General features: G+C 37.6%; 1 protein-coding gene across 8 annotated transcripts in view; it reads right to left on the bottom strand.

Moving 5' to 3' along the window:
* Positions 1 to 507: 507 nt before the first annotated feature.
* The window catches only part of LOC107680146 (leucine-rich repeat and immunoglobulin-like domain-containing nogo receptor-interacting protein 1), an 84,905-nt gene continuing 66,790 nt past the window's right edge, over positions 508 to 18,622 (bottom strand). For 3 of the 8 annotated variants that reach the window (XM_016475924.1, XM_016475927.1, XM_016475925.1), the window contains one exon: positions 508 to 2,900. In XM_016475924.1, the coding sequence (XP_016331410.1) occupies positions 1,041 to 2,888 (1,848 nt within the window). In that variant the 5' untranslated portion in view covers positions 2,889 to 2,900 and the 3' untranslated portion in view covers positions 508 to 1,040. Of the gene's footprint in view, positions 2,901 to 11,983; positions 12,087 to 16,906; positions 16,933 to 17,235; positions 17,382 to 17,434; positions 17,496 to 18,622 lie in introns of those variants that run through there. The other 5 variants (XM_016475922.1, XM_016475923.1, XM_016475926.1 and 2 more) reach the window with 5 other exon arrangements.

Raw genomic sequence — 18,622 nt, 5'->3', positions numbered from 1 at the left:
TGTTAGGAACTCGCTCGCTTTCGCACATACACACTCTAAGATAGAGATGTACATTCTTGGTGTTGCTTCTCAGGCGAATAAAACTTGGAATGGGTTTGTTATATAAAAATGTGATCCTGCAGTGACATTAAATGGGTTTAAACCTGACCAGGCACTACAGAAATGCTCACTGCAGGCTATAGCGATCAAAATAAAGCAAAACACACAACAAAAGTTACATAATTACTGCTGCTTTCATTTGCCTAGCCATTAATCCAACATTAAACAACCTGTACTTGTTTATCCAGATGCTCGAGTCATAAAATTCCCTAGGCTTATCCAACAAATGCATTAAAATACGGATCCGAAAGCAAAACGAGAACCAAACAGTAGAGTACAGATACAAAGAAAGAAATGTGCAGTGAAAGTTGCGCTATACACATATTTCTCTATGGCAGGAATGGAAATGCAATCTATTATATTCCACATTCTGTTGCAATGTAGAATATGAATTTGGGCAAATTCAGCTGTTAGGTTTGTTAAATGTGCTTTTCACCCCTGATTTATCTACTGTTATTCTGTCATAAAACTATTAATTTAAGAAGCAAACAAGAAAAGAATGGGTTAAACAAACAAACTAACAAAACGGATGTGGGCAGCAGGACAGCAGGGAGAAGGATGGTCTGCCTTTGCATTCTGGAGGTCGACACAAAACATTTTGGAGGTTCAGTTTTTCCTTTTTTTCCATGTTTTTTTGCCCATAAAAATCCACAGGAACTGAAATGTTTTAAAACAAAATCCTCTCTCAAAGATATTGGTCCCCGTAGGCTGAGTTTAAGCGGCCATCACAGAGGAGTGCGCATGAGGACATTTTCCCCCTCTCATGTTCAATATTGAAGAAAAGCACCGACCCCTCTGCCGCACATCCAACTTTAGAAAGGGGGAAAAACACCCCTCCTCTATGGGGAGCTCGTCAGAGCCAGAGGTTGTACAGGCAGGGAATCTCTTGTTTTTGTCTCTGAGTCTGTTTTTGAAAGGGTCTTTTGAGCTCCCTGGCTGGATTATATCATTTTCATGTTAAATTTCCGAGGGGCATCGTTGCCGCTGCTGCTCGCCCCAGCGTCTGATTTGCGCGGGACGTACTCTATCTCAATGTTGTGTTTACTGTTGCCTTTGCCTCTGCTCCAAAGAAAGAGCAGAACAAGGCAGAACAGAACCACACCCAAAAAGGAGATGAAGCCCATGGTGGTGGCGATGATTAGCGTCTTTATATCAAAAGGGAACGGGACTGTTGCTCTTGTTCCATTGGCTCCGTTGTCGTTGGGTTGGTTGGAGATAAACGCCAAGGTTTTGTTGGGTTGGTTAGGCCAGTCTGGCGAGTAACTGTGGACATGTAGGTGGGCCAAAGCGGTGTCGTTTCCACCTGCATTGCTAGCAATGCACACATACGTCCCATTGTCCTGAATCTGAGCGTAGCGCACCTCCAAGGTGCCATCCGGGAAAACAGTGAGCCGTCCTATTGTTTTCGTGGTGATAAACTGTTTTTGTGGAGAAAGCCACATGATGACAGGTGTCGGGTCTCCATCTGCTTGGCAGACGAAGTGGACGGTGGTGCCTTCATCAAGGAACTTCTGCTGTGGTTTCCGGTCTCGGATCCTAGACTTCCGACACGTGAAGTAATTGGGCTGCAGCACGTCAGGGAAGTCCTTGAACTCTTTTCCCTGAACGAACTCGGGTGAGGAGCAAGTCGGCTGCTGGCGGTTGAAGTTGAGCCTCCAGCGGCGTCGGAAAACCCAAAGCAGACGGCAGTCACAAGCCAGTGGGTTGTCGTACAACGCGAGGGTCTCCAGGTTCCCCACCGAATGGAACACAGACTCCTCCAGGGTGGTAAGGGAGCTGCTGGACACATTGAGGACTTTCAGGTAGTTCAGTCCTCTAAAGGAATAGGGTTCAATCATCGTCAGTCGACCGCCTACCAGGTGGAACTCCTGCAGTCTGAGCAGGTCGTGGAGCCGGTTGCCCTCGATCATCTGGATGGGATTGTAGGACATGTTTAGGAAACGAAGATAAACCAGGTGCCGCAAGGCCAAATATGGAATCGATGTCAAGTTTGCATTAGTGATCGTTAGGGAGGTAAGATTCAATCCGTACAAGCAGTTAGTGGTCATGGTATCCAGGTAGGGCCAGTTGGCGATCTCCAGCACTTTGAGACGGTAGAGCCGCTTGAAGCTGTAGTCTCTGATGCTGTTGATGTTGAGGTTTCGTAAGCGTAGCGTGACCAAACTGTGCAGGTGCGTGAAGGCCTCTGTCGGGACAGAGGTCAGGTTGCACTTTTCTAGCGTGAGCTGGTCCAGGCTGCTGAGGCCGTGAAATGCCCTGTGGGATATGAAGACAAGGTCATTATCCCCAACCTCCAGAGACCGCAGGTTGTAGAGGTCTTGGAACATGTAGTCCAGCAGAATTACGATCTTATTTTCACTGATGTCCAGCTTTGTTAGGTTACTGAGGCCCATGAACACTCCCAGCTGGATGAGCTTCAGCTTGTTGCTGCGCAGTCCCAGAGTCTGCAGGCTGTAGAGTTTGTTAAAAGCCCCGGGCTCGATGGTCGAGATGGTGTTTTCATTGAGCTCCAGCTCTTCCAGCTGCGGGAAGGTGGAGAACTCATCTGGATTGATGGTTTTGATTCGATTCTTGCTGAGGTCCAAGAGTCGTGTTTCCGATGGGATTCCCTCTGGAACGGACATCAGCTTCTTGCGGTGGCACAAGACCGAACGCTCCTGAGCACTGCATTCGCAACGCGATGGGCAGCCCGTGGCAGAGCCAGACAGCACTGTGCCCAGCATTAAGATTAGAATGGGCTGCCAGCATGCCACCAGGAAGCTGTGCCCACTCACTTCCCCTGCTACCATCCTACCGGTTACCTGCACAGACAGAGAAAAAGAGCGTTGAATTATAAAATATGAAATTCAAGGCATCCAAATCAATAAACAGTTATACCACACAGTATTGACCAAACTTCTAGTGGGTTATTTTCTTTGGCGAGCAGGATATGGCTCTAAAACATGAGTGAATTGTGTATTTATTGAATACCATTCATTCAAAGAGTGGAGAGGGTAAAAGAGTGTTTTACTGAGAGTTTGACTACTATAGCACAAATAATTTTCATTTCTAAAGTGTCAACTGTGTGTTTCATTACATTATAGGCTCATAAAACTATGAGCTAAGGACTGTTGGATTATTCAGAACTGTGAAAAGGAAGAGCCAATGGCGTGTACTTGCATAACCGTGCGAATCGGCACTTTTGGATTCAATCTTCTTTGTTTTGACCCCAACTAGTTCAACTTCAAAGGCTTTTAACACTCAGTAGCACTCGTGCTAACTGAGCTCAGGGACTTGACTTGGAATCCATTGCAAAGGTTACATCACCATCATAAGATATTTATGAATCCTGTAAACCTCTGGCGCACCTAACACAACTGAACAGTGAGTTAGAAGGCTGTTTCTGTGTCCCAACCAGCCTTTTCACTCTCAAATCCTGAGTGTTCACACTTCCATGTCTGGGATCCATATGAAACGATGACATGGAGGCATGTGTGTGAATTTATCCACAAATCCACTTCACAGGAAATCAGCAGGTGCACACATAAAATTGCTAGCATATGCCATCTGCGAGAGAGACCAAAAGACAAGAAATTGGTTTAAGACCGATCTGAAACACTCTCGCTCTCTGATCAATTACTAAAAGACATGCTGACCATTGAAATCTGTACACAGAGATTCTAATGCTTCCTGAATCAGCGAAAAAACACTATTTATGCATAACTGCCCTTATTGTGAGGTTTAGCTTCTTAGCTTTGGTTTGGAAGTCTTCAAAAAAAAAAAAAAAAAACTGTTCATGCATAACTGTCCTTATTGTGAGGTTTAGCTTCTTAGCTTTGGTTTGGAAGTCTTCCATGCACTTACACCATGATAAGAGTCTTTGAAATAACAGAAACACAGCTACACTGAAAAAAATTTGGAGTAGGATTTACTTGAAAAAAGCTTGGAAACAATTTTCACTCAGAAAAGGCTAGTTAATATACAAAAATTTGACAAGTAAAAGCCTAAACATAATTATTAGTAGCTTTAAATAGAAATGTTTAAGTTAAGTTTACTTGGGAATTCCCAGTAAATTTTATTGACTCTTTGTTTGTAAATTTTACTTAAGTAATGCTTATCACTGTAAAAAGTGTGCTGTTAAATAACAGTAATTTACTGCACTGAAAAAAACAATAAGATTAACTTAAATTTTCTTTCTTTTGCAAGTTTTCACACACAAATATTTTAAGTGAAATTTAAGTATTGAATAAAGTAAAATGAAATCTGTAAATAAGCAAGTATGCTTGTTATCCTTTTAAGATAATATGCCCACTCAATGTAATTATTACCTAAATGAACACAGAGACCTCAATACTTGGTACACCATACACGGAAACAATCAGTGAATAGTGTTTGAGTATGAATGGGTCATTTTGAGTAGAAAATGAACTCCAGATGTCACAAAACAGTAAGTTACTAAACCTAACAACAAAAGCAACCATAAAACAGTGTAAATACAACTCGAAAACAGTGAAAAATGTAACCCTTTTAATTATTCATGCCCCAGTGCATGATGGGAAATACGGGATCATAACTTTGATATTTACTTAAAGAATCCTAACAACATAACAAACAATTCCAAGTAAAATATACTTGGAAACTTCAAACTTTAATTTCTACAACCTTAAATTGAGTATTAATATAGAATTTACTTTAATTTTTTAAATTCTTGCCTGAACTAAATTATTTAATGTAGAAATCACATTTGTTTTTATGTAGTATTTACTTCACCACAAAATCATTTTTATCAGTGTACAAGATTTAAAAAAAACTTACTATATAATCTTCTTTATCTTTAAATGGAAACTGTTCCAAAACCTAGTTAGCCACCTTGCCTACATAGACATCATCTGAATAGAACCTCATAACGGACTTATTCTGAATGCTCTACATGGGCAGAAACTCCACAAATTGAGCGCACTTGCAGAGGTGGACTTACCCATTAGGCAAAGGTAGACGACCGCATTGGGCTACCAAAAGCCAAGGGCCCCCTAAAATGCTTTTTATATATGAGATGCGCATTAAGCACGGACACGTGAACGGTTGCTGTTTACTGTGTTTATTACCATGACAACCGTCTGTGTGTCCGAGTTGAATGTGCTTCTTGTGTATCCTGCTTGTATCAAATGAAAATATCATGCATCTGAAGCTGTAATTACATATTGAGCAACAGTGCGTATTATATGTTTATTGTTTTAAATGCCGCTTACTCATTTATGAGAAGGACCCAATTAGAGGACGCATACACAGTTACTTTTTTGATTGATATAATCCTTAGGTGTGTAAATGTACAATTTTATTTTTCATAATTGTTTTTTTCAGTTTCATTTAAATTTGTAGTTAAAATAACTAGTTAAATAAAATAATAAATTTTCGATGGCATTTTAGCGTTTATGAGAGGAGCACTGCTTTGTTTACAGCCGTTACCGGGGAAACCGTGGTATTTCTGATGTTCCAAAAGCACCTCCTACTGGTAGAGAATGAAAGTGCATTTTCAATAATCCCGTCTGCAGTTTTTGTTCAGATCAATGCGAAAATCCACCCACATAACCCTGTTTTAAATTAATATAATAATTTATACTTCTGACTCATCCCTTTTCTTAAAAAATGGTTTAAAGGCTAAACTATGAAGTTTATCATTATATAATTTATTTTGTTTTTGTGAAAACCTATATCTCAACTGTAAATCAATTGCTATTTCGTGGTCTACAACATGAAAGAAAGCCATTATAGCATGTACATGAAAAATGTAGAGACATTGGACACAACTATGGGGCAGCATTGTGCAGCAGCAAGTATCACAGAGCTCTTTGTAGTGCATTCCGGTGATTGCCTTATTTGCCAATGATACATACAGTCTTACCTTAGAATTCAGCTAAAAGGCATCTAAGAAAGGGTTTTAATAATTCATAACAGTTTTTGCATAGCACATTTACAATGCCTTAAAATGCTGTCTAGGTAGGCATCTCACTTGGTTTTGGAACACAGCTTGCATCTCAGTGAATCTCAGGTTTTACTTTTTTTTATTAATTTTTTTGGTTTGCTGTCACACTATTTATTCTCTGCCGACCTGTTGTACTGGAATACTTCTATTGAGAACATCAAGGCATGTTCATTTCCAGTTCATGTAGCACAACATCCCTGTCGCATGATCATAAAAAGGATGTACAACTTGCATTAGGAAGCCTGATGCCAGCAATGATTGCTTCTGCCCTGAAAGACTGGTAAATATTATGTCTTGTGATACTGATATCAGAGACTTTTCAGTTAAAAGAAATTGTAGAGCTTTGTGAGCCTTAAAATGGTTCTTTAGGGAATCCCAAATCTTGAAGCACAATGACCCTTAAACAGAGTCACTGGAGTGCAGAAGAACTCCACCCACCCACACAAACACAAAATACTTTGCATATATCTCCAAGATGAGCCTGTTACAGGAAGCTAAAAACAGAAAAGATATTGTTAGCATATTCCCAAGTGCAAATTAAAATATTATCTTATTAATTTGCATATCCAATCAACTCTCACAAAATAATTCACAACTATGTGCAGGATAGGGTAGGTGGATCTATTTTTTGAAAAAGTTTAAATGAAAATATATGCAAAAATATCTGCATACATGCAGGTAGTCAACAAGACTATTTCTAATTCTAAAGGAATATGTAGAGGAAGTGATTCACAAACATTTGAGAAGAGGCCAATTTGGATTTTTGTTTGCAATTTGTTGATTTGTAATGAATAAACTGCAGTGATCTAACTGTGAGCTCCAGTTGTTCATCAGGATCAATAATGAAGCCACTGAAGGGTTGAGTTTGGCTGGAAGCATTCAGCATGTGGCCCAGAGGCCCCGTGTTAAACCGTTAACACTGCTGAGGGGAGGCTGGGTTCTGTTCAAAGCAAATTAAGCAGCCTACAGTGTGTGCTGCCAAAACCTGAGAACATATGGAAATGTTCTTCATATGAATCTGACATGAAAGAACTATCACTGCTGTCTGCTCATCAGGCTAGCAACAAGCTGAAACATTATTCAGCTAATGATCTATCTTTGGAAATCTTATCAAATAGCATTATGTATTATCTCACAGTGAAAAACAGAAAATAAATATATGATTGTTAAGCCCTCCTACTGAAAACCCCCTTTTTGGGGTCTGTGATCTTTAATCCCCTGTAAAATAATAGAATGGTAGCATGTAAAGTACATAAAGTAATGCAATGACATAGTTTGTACAGTAATGTGGTGAATTAATCTATAAAGTAATGCGGTGAGTTTGTGTGTAAAGTAATGCAGCAAACTGATATGTATAGTAAAAGAGAGGCAGAATGTAAAATAAGCAGTAAAGTGGTGTGGAATCTAAAGTAATGCACTGAAATAATGTTTACTGTAATGCAGTGAGGTAGTATGTAAAGTAAAGCAGCAAACTAGCATGTAAAGTAATAACTGCATTAGTGTGTAAAGTAACAGTGGGATTATGTGTATAGAAAACACAGCAAACTAGAATGTAAAAGAGAGGTAGCATGCAAAATAATGCCGTAAGTTAGCATGTAACATAAAATAATGCAGTGAAGAAGCATGTGTTTTCATGCAGTGAGGTGTGTAAAGTCATGCAGCAAACTATCAACATAAAGTAACAGACAACAAGAACTGTAAAATAAATTACTGCAGTTTGGTAACGTATAATTTGCAGTATTAGTGTGTTAAGTAACACTGTGATAGTGTGTAAAGTAACAGCAAAGTTGTATGTAAAAGATGTAGCACATAAAATAATGCAGGAAGGTAGAGTGTAAAATAAAATAAATCAGTGCAAAAAAGAATGCAATGCAAATAGTGTGTATTGAAGTGAGGCAGTAAAGTAACAGTGTGGTGATGTGCAAAGAAACAGCAGAGAAGTATGTAAAGTAAGAGAGGTAGCATTTTAAATAATGCAGAGTGGCAGTGGAAAATAATGTGATGGCAAAGGGTGTAAAGTACTGCATTATGATAGTGTGTTAAGTAATGCAGTTAGGTAGCATGTAAGTAACATGGTAAGTTAGTATGTCAAGTAATGCCAGAAGGTGATCTGTACAGCAATACGGTGAGGCAGTTCCTAAAGAACATGACAAGATCGCACCTCCTCTATTCTGACGTGATCGTATTTCCATCTGTTGCATCATTTACTATTATATATTTATGATACATCTGAATATATCACAGTAAGACTGTGAATTACTGCAGTCATTCTGCAGTGACGTACTGCAGGACGCTGTTACACAGCGGTAACAATCCCACTTAAAGATGGCAGCTAAATACCTGAGCAGCAGAATCCTCCTCACATCTGTCACTGCTATAGGAACAGCACGCTAAGAGTCTAATCTAGTTCAGAATCAACCTGTTCGCTAATCCTGTACACACACACACACACGAGCGCAAGGCGCACTAACACACATACAGGCGGGACTTATTTCACCTCAGCTTCATGTAGGTCAGTTCGGCACACAGACACCTCACAGGACAAACAGTTAAACACACACTTGGATAAGAATAACACCACACCGGCTCATCCGTAAATCAATCTGATTAATTGACTTAATGAAGCTCTGCTGCTACTCTCTAGAAGACTTTGAGTTCTCCAAGTGACTTAAATCTCTTGAATCCGTTCACCAAAACATCATGTACAGATTGTTTGCCAATTCATTTAATGACCATAAATCACTTTTTTCTCCCCCATGGGGAAGAAAAACCACAAATGCGATCTCATTAATATCTCAACTTTCTCCTAGAGCAAACTGAGATAATTACCGCCTCCTGCTTCTCCTGAGAAAAAAATCCAAGTAATATCACACATTTCTCCTCTAGAGTTTCACAAGAGATCTCAGTAATGTCCAAAACGTGCTTAGATTTGACAAGATAACAAAGCCTGTAAAAATCAGATATCAAATGTCTCAAATCTCAATATGAAGTTTTTCATTAACTTAATAAATGATCTGAGCTTCCATCCATTAGTTTTATAGTGTTGTACTTATACTCTGTATGAATAATTGTCTCATTAGTGTCTATTCTAATTTCTCCTTGACTCAACCAATGGCATTAGTTTGGGGCGAGGCTATCAATTAGTCTGACCAATGGAAGACAAGGGGAGTGTTCAGGAAATGCATTCCATTATATTGACAATTCAGTTTGGTGATGCTGCTGGCACAGAAATTACTTCACCTACAAGATTATGATACACTAAAAAAGGACAAGTTTTTCCTTTGTAATTTTGAAAGTTTTTGCATATAGACAACAATATGGTCAAACTGTCGTTAAAGTCCCCATTTACACGGATCCGCGAAAATGGCTAAGCGCTGTATTATGCATGCCAAGCCAGTAGTTGTCAATGTCACTTTGTAAAGAAACACTACACACCTGTGCACATACCTATAGACTGAACACATAATATGCTAGCGTATGGCATCACTATTTTTACAAATTCATGTTTTTTAGTTTACACTGAGACGATAATGGTATAGTTTTCAAAAATTTGCAATTTGAAACCAGCTTTCAAAAGTTAGCATTTTCAGGCCCCCAAAACACCATTGTTGAGTAAATGAACGGCAAAACACATTTTTTAATTGAAAACGGTGTTGTGTAAACGTCCCCCAAGTCTCCTGAGGTATAAAAGAGCAACATCCGTGGAACAAAATGTTCCTCTGGGCCTTTAAAGTCAGCCTTTGAAGGTAGAAACGACCAACAAACCAGTCACGTCTCTCTGCTACAACAGAACGCCTTCATTTCAATGCAAAACAAGTGTCAGGAATGAGATCGTATCGTTCACTTAAAACATTTCTGCACAGAACGCAGTGTTCAAGATCGCAACACATCTAGAACTAAGACACACACACTCACACTCCAATTCTCATGGTCCGTGGCTGAATCCGCTCATTTATTTGTTGCACTTGCTGCAGAATCAGCAGTGTGTGACTGAGTGTTCCCTCATTAGAGACCTTCTCCTTGCCTCTCCACTATTATTGTGTCTGTAGAGTAACTCTGGCTCAGGGAGTACAAACAGTACACTAGGTTTCTATCCAAAGCTTCAGATCTGCCACTGACCTTCTAAAAACATCTCCTCCCCGAAAAACCAGCTCCATCCTTCAGCCCTAACAGCTCCTCAGAGCTCAAACCTCTCCGTTTTCAGCTCTCTCCGCTCTGTCACTCTCTGTTTTTCTCTCTCCGAGGGAGACAATTGACCCTGAAGCTGCAGGAAAAGCAGCATCAACACGAGCCCACAATGGCAGCTGGAATCAGGAATAACAAGGTCCAACACAAAAGACGTCCTAGTGCTGAGGAATCAATCACACAGGGCAGGTTTTCTAGCAGGGTGTGAGACAAGGGTTTTACAAGCAGGATGTACACACAAACATGAGCTAGACTGCAAAATCTAGCCTCACTCTCTATTGTCTACGAAGGAAGCTAGCTTCTGGGGCAGCAACCTTACAGAAATAGAGCCTCGTAAGTAATTGATCTGATACGCTCTTAATGGGCAGAAACTCCATTAACAATCTCTTTCCGGCTGTTAAGTGGACTGACTTGCCTAAAAGGGACTTACATTCACAGCTGATAGAGTTTGACTTTAGCATGTCGCTAAGCTAATGACTTAGCTTACTCTGATACACAAAACTCGACTAGGGCTGTCAAATCAATTAATCTCGTTATTGATTTACATTTTAATTTACATTTGGGCTGTTAAATTGAATATTCGTGATTAATCACATCCAAAATAAAAGTTTGTGTTTACATGATATGTGTGTGTATATTTATGTGTATACATAAATACACACACATACATGTATATATTTAAGAAATATTTATGTGTATATATATATATTCACATTTACATATGATTTATATTATATATAAATATATTACATGTATTTCTTAAATATATACATGTATATGTGTGTATTAACATATATACACAGTACACACACATATGTTATGTAAACACCAACTTTTATTTTGTATGCAATTAATCACGATTAATCGATTTGACAGCCCTAATACATGTTTAAAGGTCATTGAGAAAAGAAATAGCACACTTCTCCCTTATAATTTGAGTTATCATTAATTCTGTATAGGGCTCTATGATTTCCACGATACGGAAAATGAAGAATCCAGTCATAAATACTGAATTTACAGTACTGGAATGTCATAGAATTTGGCAAAATGTGGATGAATAAATCAAAACTAGGGCTGTACACTTAATCAAATCACGATACACAGATACACACACAAACTCAAAAGATCTTCACGACAACCCGCAAAAGTGAAATTTATGACAAAAATATATTTGTATTGTACAGTAGAATGTACTTCTCAATAATACAGGAATAACAAGGAATATCACAATAGATAAACTTTATTTCAATTACTTGCTTCCATACCCTCACTCAAACGATTTTGTTACTTTCATGGGACACAAAACTGCTTTATTTTCCATATAACAAAGCTAGTTCAGTAGCCGTCAAGCTCCAAAATGTAAATGATTACAACATTTTAATTTATGGGGGAACTGTGCCTTTTCCATTGTCTCAGACATACCTTGCCTTAGCTACGATTTTTTTTTTCTCAGACTTTTGTAAAATTGTTCCAATTTGTTGGAGAAAATGTCTTTTAGATTCATAGAAAGAGAACCAATAGCTACAGAAACCTCAAATTACAGCTGATCAAGTCTATACAAAGATGAAATTGCGTTTTGAACCGGTAATCATGCTCTGCATGCGGGAAGAGGAGGCCTGGAGATGTGATGAAGAAATGCACGCTGGGAAATTGATTGTTTGCATTGCATCTGCCAAACAGAGACATTAAGACTCTGAGATGAGTGCCGTCAGTCTGATGCATCATGGGCAAATTCACATGCACATGACCAGCAGGTTTCCCTCTTTAACTGGAGCGTACAGAGAACCCCTGACTGACACCACTTGACCTCTTCAGACCCCTCGATCAGCAGTGATGCAGTTTTCACATGACACAATTTTTTTTAATCAGAAGGAAAAAATATATATGTTGAAGCCTAGGGTTTAAAGAAGCATTTATTTGATCAAAAATACAGTAAAATTGCGAAATATAACAATTTAAATTTGTCTGTTTGGATATATTTTAAAATGCAATTTATTCCTGTGATGGCAAAGTTGAATTTTCAGCATCATTACTCCATTCTTCAGTGTCACATGATCCTTCAGAAATCATTCTAATGATTGTAATGACCAGATATTTTTGTTTTTTCCCCTCACCGTTACACACAAACTGATCTGGTATGACCTTAAAAGCCACAAAGTAATGAATAATGTTGTATGATACAAAATAGGCACTGGAAACCATCCTATAGCATCCGTGTGTGTGTGTTTCGGAGTGTGTGTGCGGGTTTCTCTGTTCAGTCTCATCTCATGACTCATACACCGTTCCCCAAAGCATCACTCTTTTCATTTATTCAGAGAAGAAAATGAGTGTGAGAGGAATGTATTTAGCTAAAAAGGAAGGCGCGCATATGTTTTCACAGACAGGTGTTACTTCAATGCAGAACCTAAAACGAGGTGATCGCTGGTGTCCTTTTACACTGCTGCTGTTTTTCAAAATATGCTTCGATAGACGTCATTCTTTTCATATGTATGTGTTATGTAACTTCAGTACATAACCTGTAAAAGTTGATTGTATCATTTTCAGTCCCTGCTGTCAGTTTGTTCCTTGCTTGAAAATCCAGGTTGATGTTCTGGAACATGCTAGCTGGTAATTAGCTTGTCCAGCTACCAGTTCGTGCTGTTTTTTGAACACAGTTGCTAATGTCTAAATAGAAACCAGCTACCATGTTTCAAAAATAAAGCTAGCATGTGAACACATTCACCCAAGATAAGGCATTGTAAATTCACTTGGTAGTAAAAAATACAGTATTTGACCCAATATTTGTGTGAGCTATAAATCATCACTATTGTTATTGCTCGTACTTATCATATTTTCCACCCAAAACTTGCTTAATTTGTGCCACATATAGGGCCCTATTAAATACATTTTATTTTTTCACAAATTCTGTTTTCCATTGTAATTCTTCTTAATTAGAGCCTGACCGATATGGGTGTTTTGAGGGCCGATGTGATACCGATATTAGGGAGTAAAAACCGGTCGATATATCGATATTCTTTATGTGTATATTATAGTACGTAGTTACACCATTTACAAGCATTTTATCTGCGTTTTATTTTCTGTAAAAAAATGTTCATATTGGTGACATATACGCCGATACCGATATATCTGCGACAGGCATATATCGGCCGATAAATTTGGCAAAACGATATATCGGTCGGGCTCTATTCTTAATTGTTTTTTTTTAATAATAAAAAGGATGTCTAATCAATTGAATTGAAAACTTCAGTTTAATAATTTATTACAATTATAATAGCACTGCGCTTGAAATGTAAATTCTGTGTTGTCTGTTTTAATTTTTATGACTGTAAATCTCACTATATACAACAGTGCCAACTAAAGCATATAAAAGAACATTTTAATGGGTTAGTCATTCGTTTTAATGCCATACAAAAGAAAAAAAAAAATTAAATACATTCATAAACTATCAGTCTGACTGAAAAAGTATTTACAAACTGTCTGTACTGTATTGCGTATTACACAATGATTATCATTCATAAGCCACATTTCTGTGCAAATCTTATTTTTATAGGAATTATTTTAAATAACATAGAATGATTTCACAAACAATTTACACACCAATTTGCTCATGAATTAGGTCTATTGTATGGTTTTGTATCTTTTACATTGTCAATTATATAATGCATAATGTAGAACATTTATACACTGCATAGCTGTATCCAAGTCATTTGCCATTAAATATCTATTCTATTCTGTTCTAATGATGGCTGCAGATAAACTTTGACAGGGTTCATATAAAACATAGACACAAATATTGATTTAGTTCTGGGCACAGGCTCTTCATCCACACACACAATTTTCTTTAATAACTGTGTGTTTCTTGTCAGAGCGACTCATTACAGAATGTCATTTTAAAGAGCTATTTTAAATTCACGCTGTACCGCCTGATTCACTCTCAGCTCTGATTTAGATTAAATCAGGGTTCCCACTCTTTCATGAACACCAGATTCAAGCCTATCAAAGCAAGGTTGTTTTTTAATGACACATGCATGTTTAATACGATTTTAAAGTTGCGTCCCCACTTTTTGTCAACACCGTCAGACATTCAATAAAATGTAATAAAATCAGGGAATATCAGGGGCAGCTGTCACTCTAAAGGACCCCCTCGCCACAGTTCACCTCTGCAGAGTACAGCAGTGTCAGACAGGCTCTGCTAAGTTTTAGTTTTAGAATATTTTAAATCCTAATGTTAATATTTCCTTTGTCACAGCCATGATATGTCAACACCATCTTCCAATCTCTGAGGAAATTATTTGAAATATTTAGATAATTTTATTCTCCTGCCAATATTTTTCTTTTTTGAGTCAAAGCTGCCTTTCCGAATCGTTACGGCTCAGTCGAACCCAGAACATTCCTTTAAGCTGGTGTGACCCGGGTTTGTTCCAGCAGGAATGCGATTCATAGAGACGATCGCCTTCCTGCGAATCCATCAGGGAGTTTGTGTAGTGGAAATTGAACTCTGCATTCATCTATAATATGGAAAGACTCTTGATATCAGTCTGTCATCCATCAACAAGCTTCCTGTCTGTGCTGTTAGCTGTGTCATCCTCTCTCTATCTATCTGGAAATGGAGCACAACCACACCCCTCCTCTCTCTTTCCTCTTTAACACTGGCGTCCACACACACACACGCACACTTAGCTCAGTTTTCACCAACAGTTTTCTGTCTCTCTCGCTCAGGCTCATGAATCGCGTTCTGTCTCCAGGCATCTGCTGAACGCCGCACACTCATCGTCTCCTGAAACACGAACCCTTGGCAGAGATCACATGACCTCTGTAACTCCACCGCCTCTACAACGCTCTGTTCCTCTCTTCAGAGCAGAAATCTCGGCTCACTTTCTATTTTAGTCGCTGCCGATTGATCTGAATGGTTCAGAGAGGAGATTCAACGACGTAAATCAATCCTACAGAACCACAAAACACACACTTACACACTTCATAGGCTTTTGCATAGGCTAACATTACACCGTCCCACAATGCAATGGGCCTGTTTTACCATTATAATATAAAGTATGCACTATGTAGACTGCATTCCTAAGAAATAAAATTACTGACAAAAATGTTTCTCAAAGATTTTTTGTTTAATTTTGTCAATGAGGTGAAAATCGCTAATTGAATTATTTTAATTGAAACATTATGGAGCACTAATAATTGTTTTAGAAAGAAGACTAGAAAGACATAATCATTTTAAATAATAATAAATCAATAAAAAATTAAACCAACCGAATTAATTACATAAGAATTAATATATAACATGTCTGAATATTTGGTTTTATTTTCTCAGTGACTGAAATGAATGAATATGATGAAATATTGAGTAAATTTTATGAAATTATATTTATTAAAACTAAGACAAAAACTATGACTAAAACAAAAACTGTATAAAAGTTAACGTTGTTTGTAGACTAGTAGTGTAAATTAAGATAAATTACTAATGCTAGTTTATGTAAAATTCTGTTTAAAACTACCCAAAACACACAATCCTGCACAGACTTACAGTGTAATTCAAAAGTTTGGGTTCGTTAAGATTATTTGTGAAAGAAATGAATACTTTTCTTCAGCAATGATGTATTAAACTGATCAAAAGTGACAGTAAAGATAAAATGTACAGTATAATGTTGTATATGTGTACTACTGTATACCATGTATTCAACTTCAAATAAATGCTATTATTTGAACTTTCTATTCATAAAAGAATCCTAAAAAATGTAATAATGAAGAACTGTTAATGTTAACTGTTAAGAAATGTTTCTTGAGCAGCAAATAAACATATTAGAATGATTTCTGAAGGATCATGTGACACTGAAGACTGAAGTAATGATGCGGAAAATTCAGCATTAAATCACAGGAATAAATTAAATTTTTTATTTCATTTAGTTTATTTTAAATGGTAAAAATATTTACTCTTTTTACTGTATCTTTGATCAAATAAATGCAGCCTCAGTGAGCATAAGAGACTTCTTTCAAAAACTTTTGAACAGTAATTTAACGTATGCTTGAATGTGTCAGCAACGTTCTTACGGCAGGGCTTAGCGAAGGTGGCTACAAAAAAGGTAGAATACGGCCCCTTTAAGACAGCTCCGACACACCGTCTCATCTGATGTTCTTTTGGAAACATGAATTGTGACCCTGGAGCACAAAACCAGTCATAAGGGTCAATTTTGTTAAATTGAGATTTATACATCATCTGAATGCTGAATAAATAAGCTTTCCATTGATGTATGGTTTGTTAGGATAGGACAATATTTGGTCGAGATACAACTATTTGAAAATCTGGAATCTGAGGGTGCAAAAAAATCAAAATACTGAGAAAATCACCTTTAAAGTTGTCCAAATGAAGATCTTGATAATGCATATTACTAATCAAAAATTAAGTTTTGATATATTTATGGTAGGGAATTTACAAAATATCTTCATGGAACATGAGCTTTACCTAATATCCTAATGATTTTTGGCATAAAAGAAAAATCAATAATTTTGACCCATACAACGTTTTTTTGGCTATTGCTAAAAATATACCCAAGTGACTTAAGACTGGTTTTGTGGTCCAGGGTCACAATTATCTGAGCTGATGATCTCATGTGGATCTAGGCTAACTGCTGGTGCTTTCGGCATATTTACCTCACGCAGTAAATCCAGCAGGACTGCTGATGAATAAACAAATCCAATTAAAGAAAGCGTTAGTCTGGGAATGCTTACCTCAGCCTCTTTAACACACACACACACACACACACACACACACGCACGCACACACACGCACACACCTTAATCGGAACTTTAAGTAACACCGCCATTAGGCATCACTGCACGACTCGACTGTCCTAAAGAATTTATAACCACTCTGAACTCAGATCACTAACGCCAATCGACTCGAAGATACACACACACAAACACACATAGACATAAACACTACACTGTACACTCACACACGTACATGTACACACACAAACCTGATGGGTGTTGCCATCTCATTCAGCAAGCAAAACCAGTTGCTGAGCTTCCATCGATCTACTGGCCTGAGAAGAATACTGATTACACACACACACACACACACACACACACACACAGCAATCTGGTTTCCAACACAAGGACACACACACTTCAAAACACATTAACAGGCAAAGGCTATTTGAGAAGTAGGCTACTCACACTCTCTGCCTCAGATCTGCATGTTAACAGAAGCCCCGCCCACCACAATATAAGCACCGCCCACAGCCACAATTCAAAACTTCCTGCAGCGACAAAACAAGCGCTACTACGTTACAATACAAGCTCTGCCCACACTCCAAATCATTTCGCACATTTCGGAATGTGACGACAGTGGCAGTTTATTCAAAAGATAGCGTCCCTAATAATTTTGGGAAAACATTTTAGTCAAACTGCATTAGGCTACATGTACATCTGGAAATTAAAATTCTGTATTCACCCTTATGTCATTTATAATCTAATGTTTATGTAAAAATAACAATAAAGAGTAAAAAATAACAATAAAGGCTCAAAACAGATCACCAATTTTGATTTTGGAATTTTGATTTGTTATAATGATAATAATAATAATTATTATTAGGGCTGAAGCTATCGAATATTTTAGTAATCGAGTATTCTACCCGAAAATTCCATCGATTAATCGAGTAATCGGATAAGAAGAACTTTTTCTTTATTAAAGAACAATACTAAATATACAAGAGAAAATAAGACAGGTCTCTTAAAATGAACAAGTAATTTGTTTCCTTTTTTTTTTAGAAAAATGTACATTTTAATTGCTGAAATTGCATATATTAATAACTGTGAAAACTAAACCCATTTAGTGCATTTAATTGCCATATTACTTTCAAAATGCAAATACAAATATATAAAAATCAATTTCAAATTACTTTAAAAAAGTTACATTTCTGTGTGTATATGATATGACTCTAGTTTTACTCAAATGAAACGGTCATGAAGTGATTCTCAGAGCAGTTCTGGAGATGCGCTTCAGTGTGTGTGTGTGTGCGTGGTAAAGGAAAACGCGCGTCTCTGCCATTCATTCATTCATAGAGATATGATCGCGTAATACGAGTTAATGCTCATCAGATCGCGTAAATCAGTGGGAAATGAATAGAAATGATGATTTTGTGTAAAGAAATATCAAGTAAACATGTATAAAAATATAAAAACCCTGGCAAATCTATTATTATCAGTGCATGTGAGCAGAGCATAGCGGGGAGCAGATCAGTGAACGAGATTTTTGCCCTGTCCAAATACCCACACTTGCGGTCTTTCCACTTGACCACTTGACTACTTCTATGACGTATTTCCTGTATTTGGTCCAAGTGTTCAAGTGAGCATGAACACCAC

The sequence above is a fragment of the Sinocyclocheilus anshuiensis genome, unplaced genomic scaffold, assembly GCF_001515605.1.
Source record: "Sinocyclocheilus anshuiensis isolate Anshui unplaced genomic scaffold, SAMN03320099.WGS_v1.1 scaffold376, whole genome shotgun sequence".
NCBI lineage: Eukaryota > Metazoa > Chordata > Actinopteri > Cypriniformes > Cyprinidae > Sinocyclocheilus > Sinocyclocheilus anshuiensis.
This window is presented reverse-complemented; position numbering and strand designations above follow the sequence as displayed.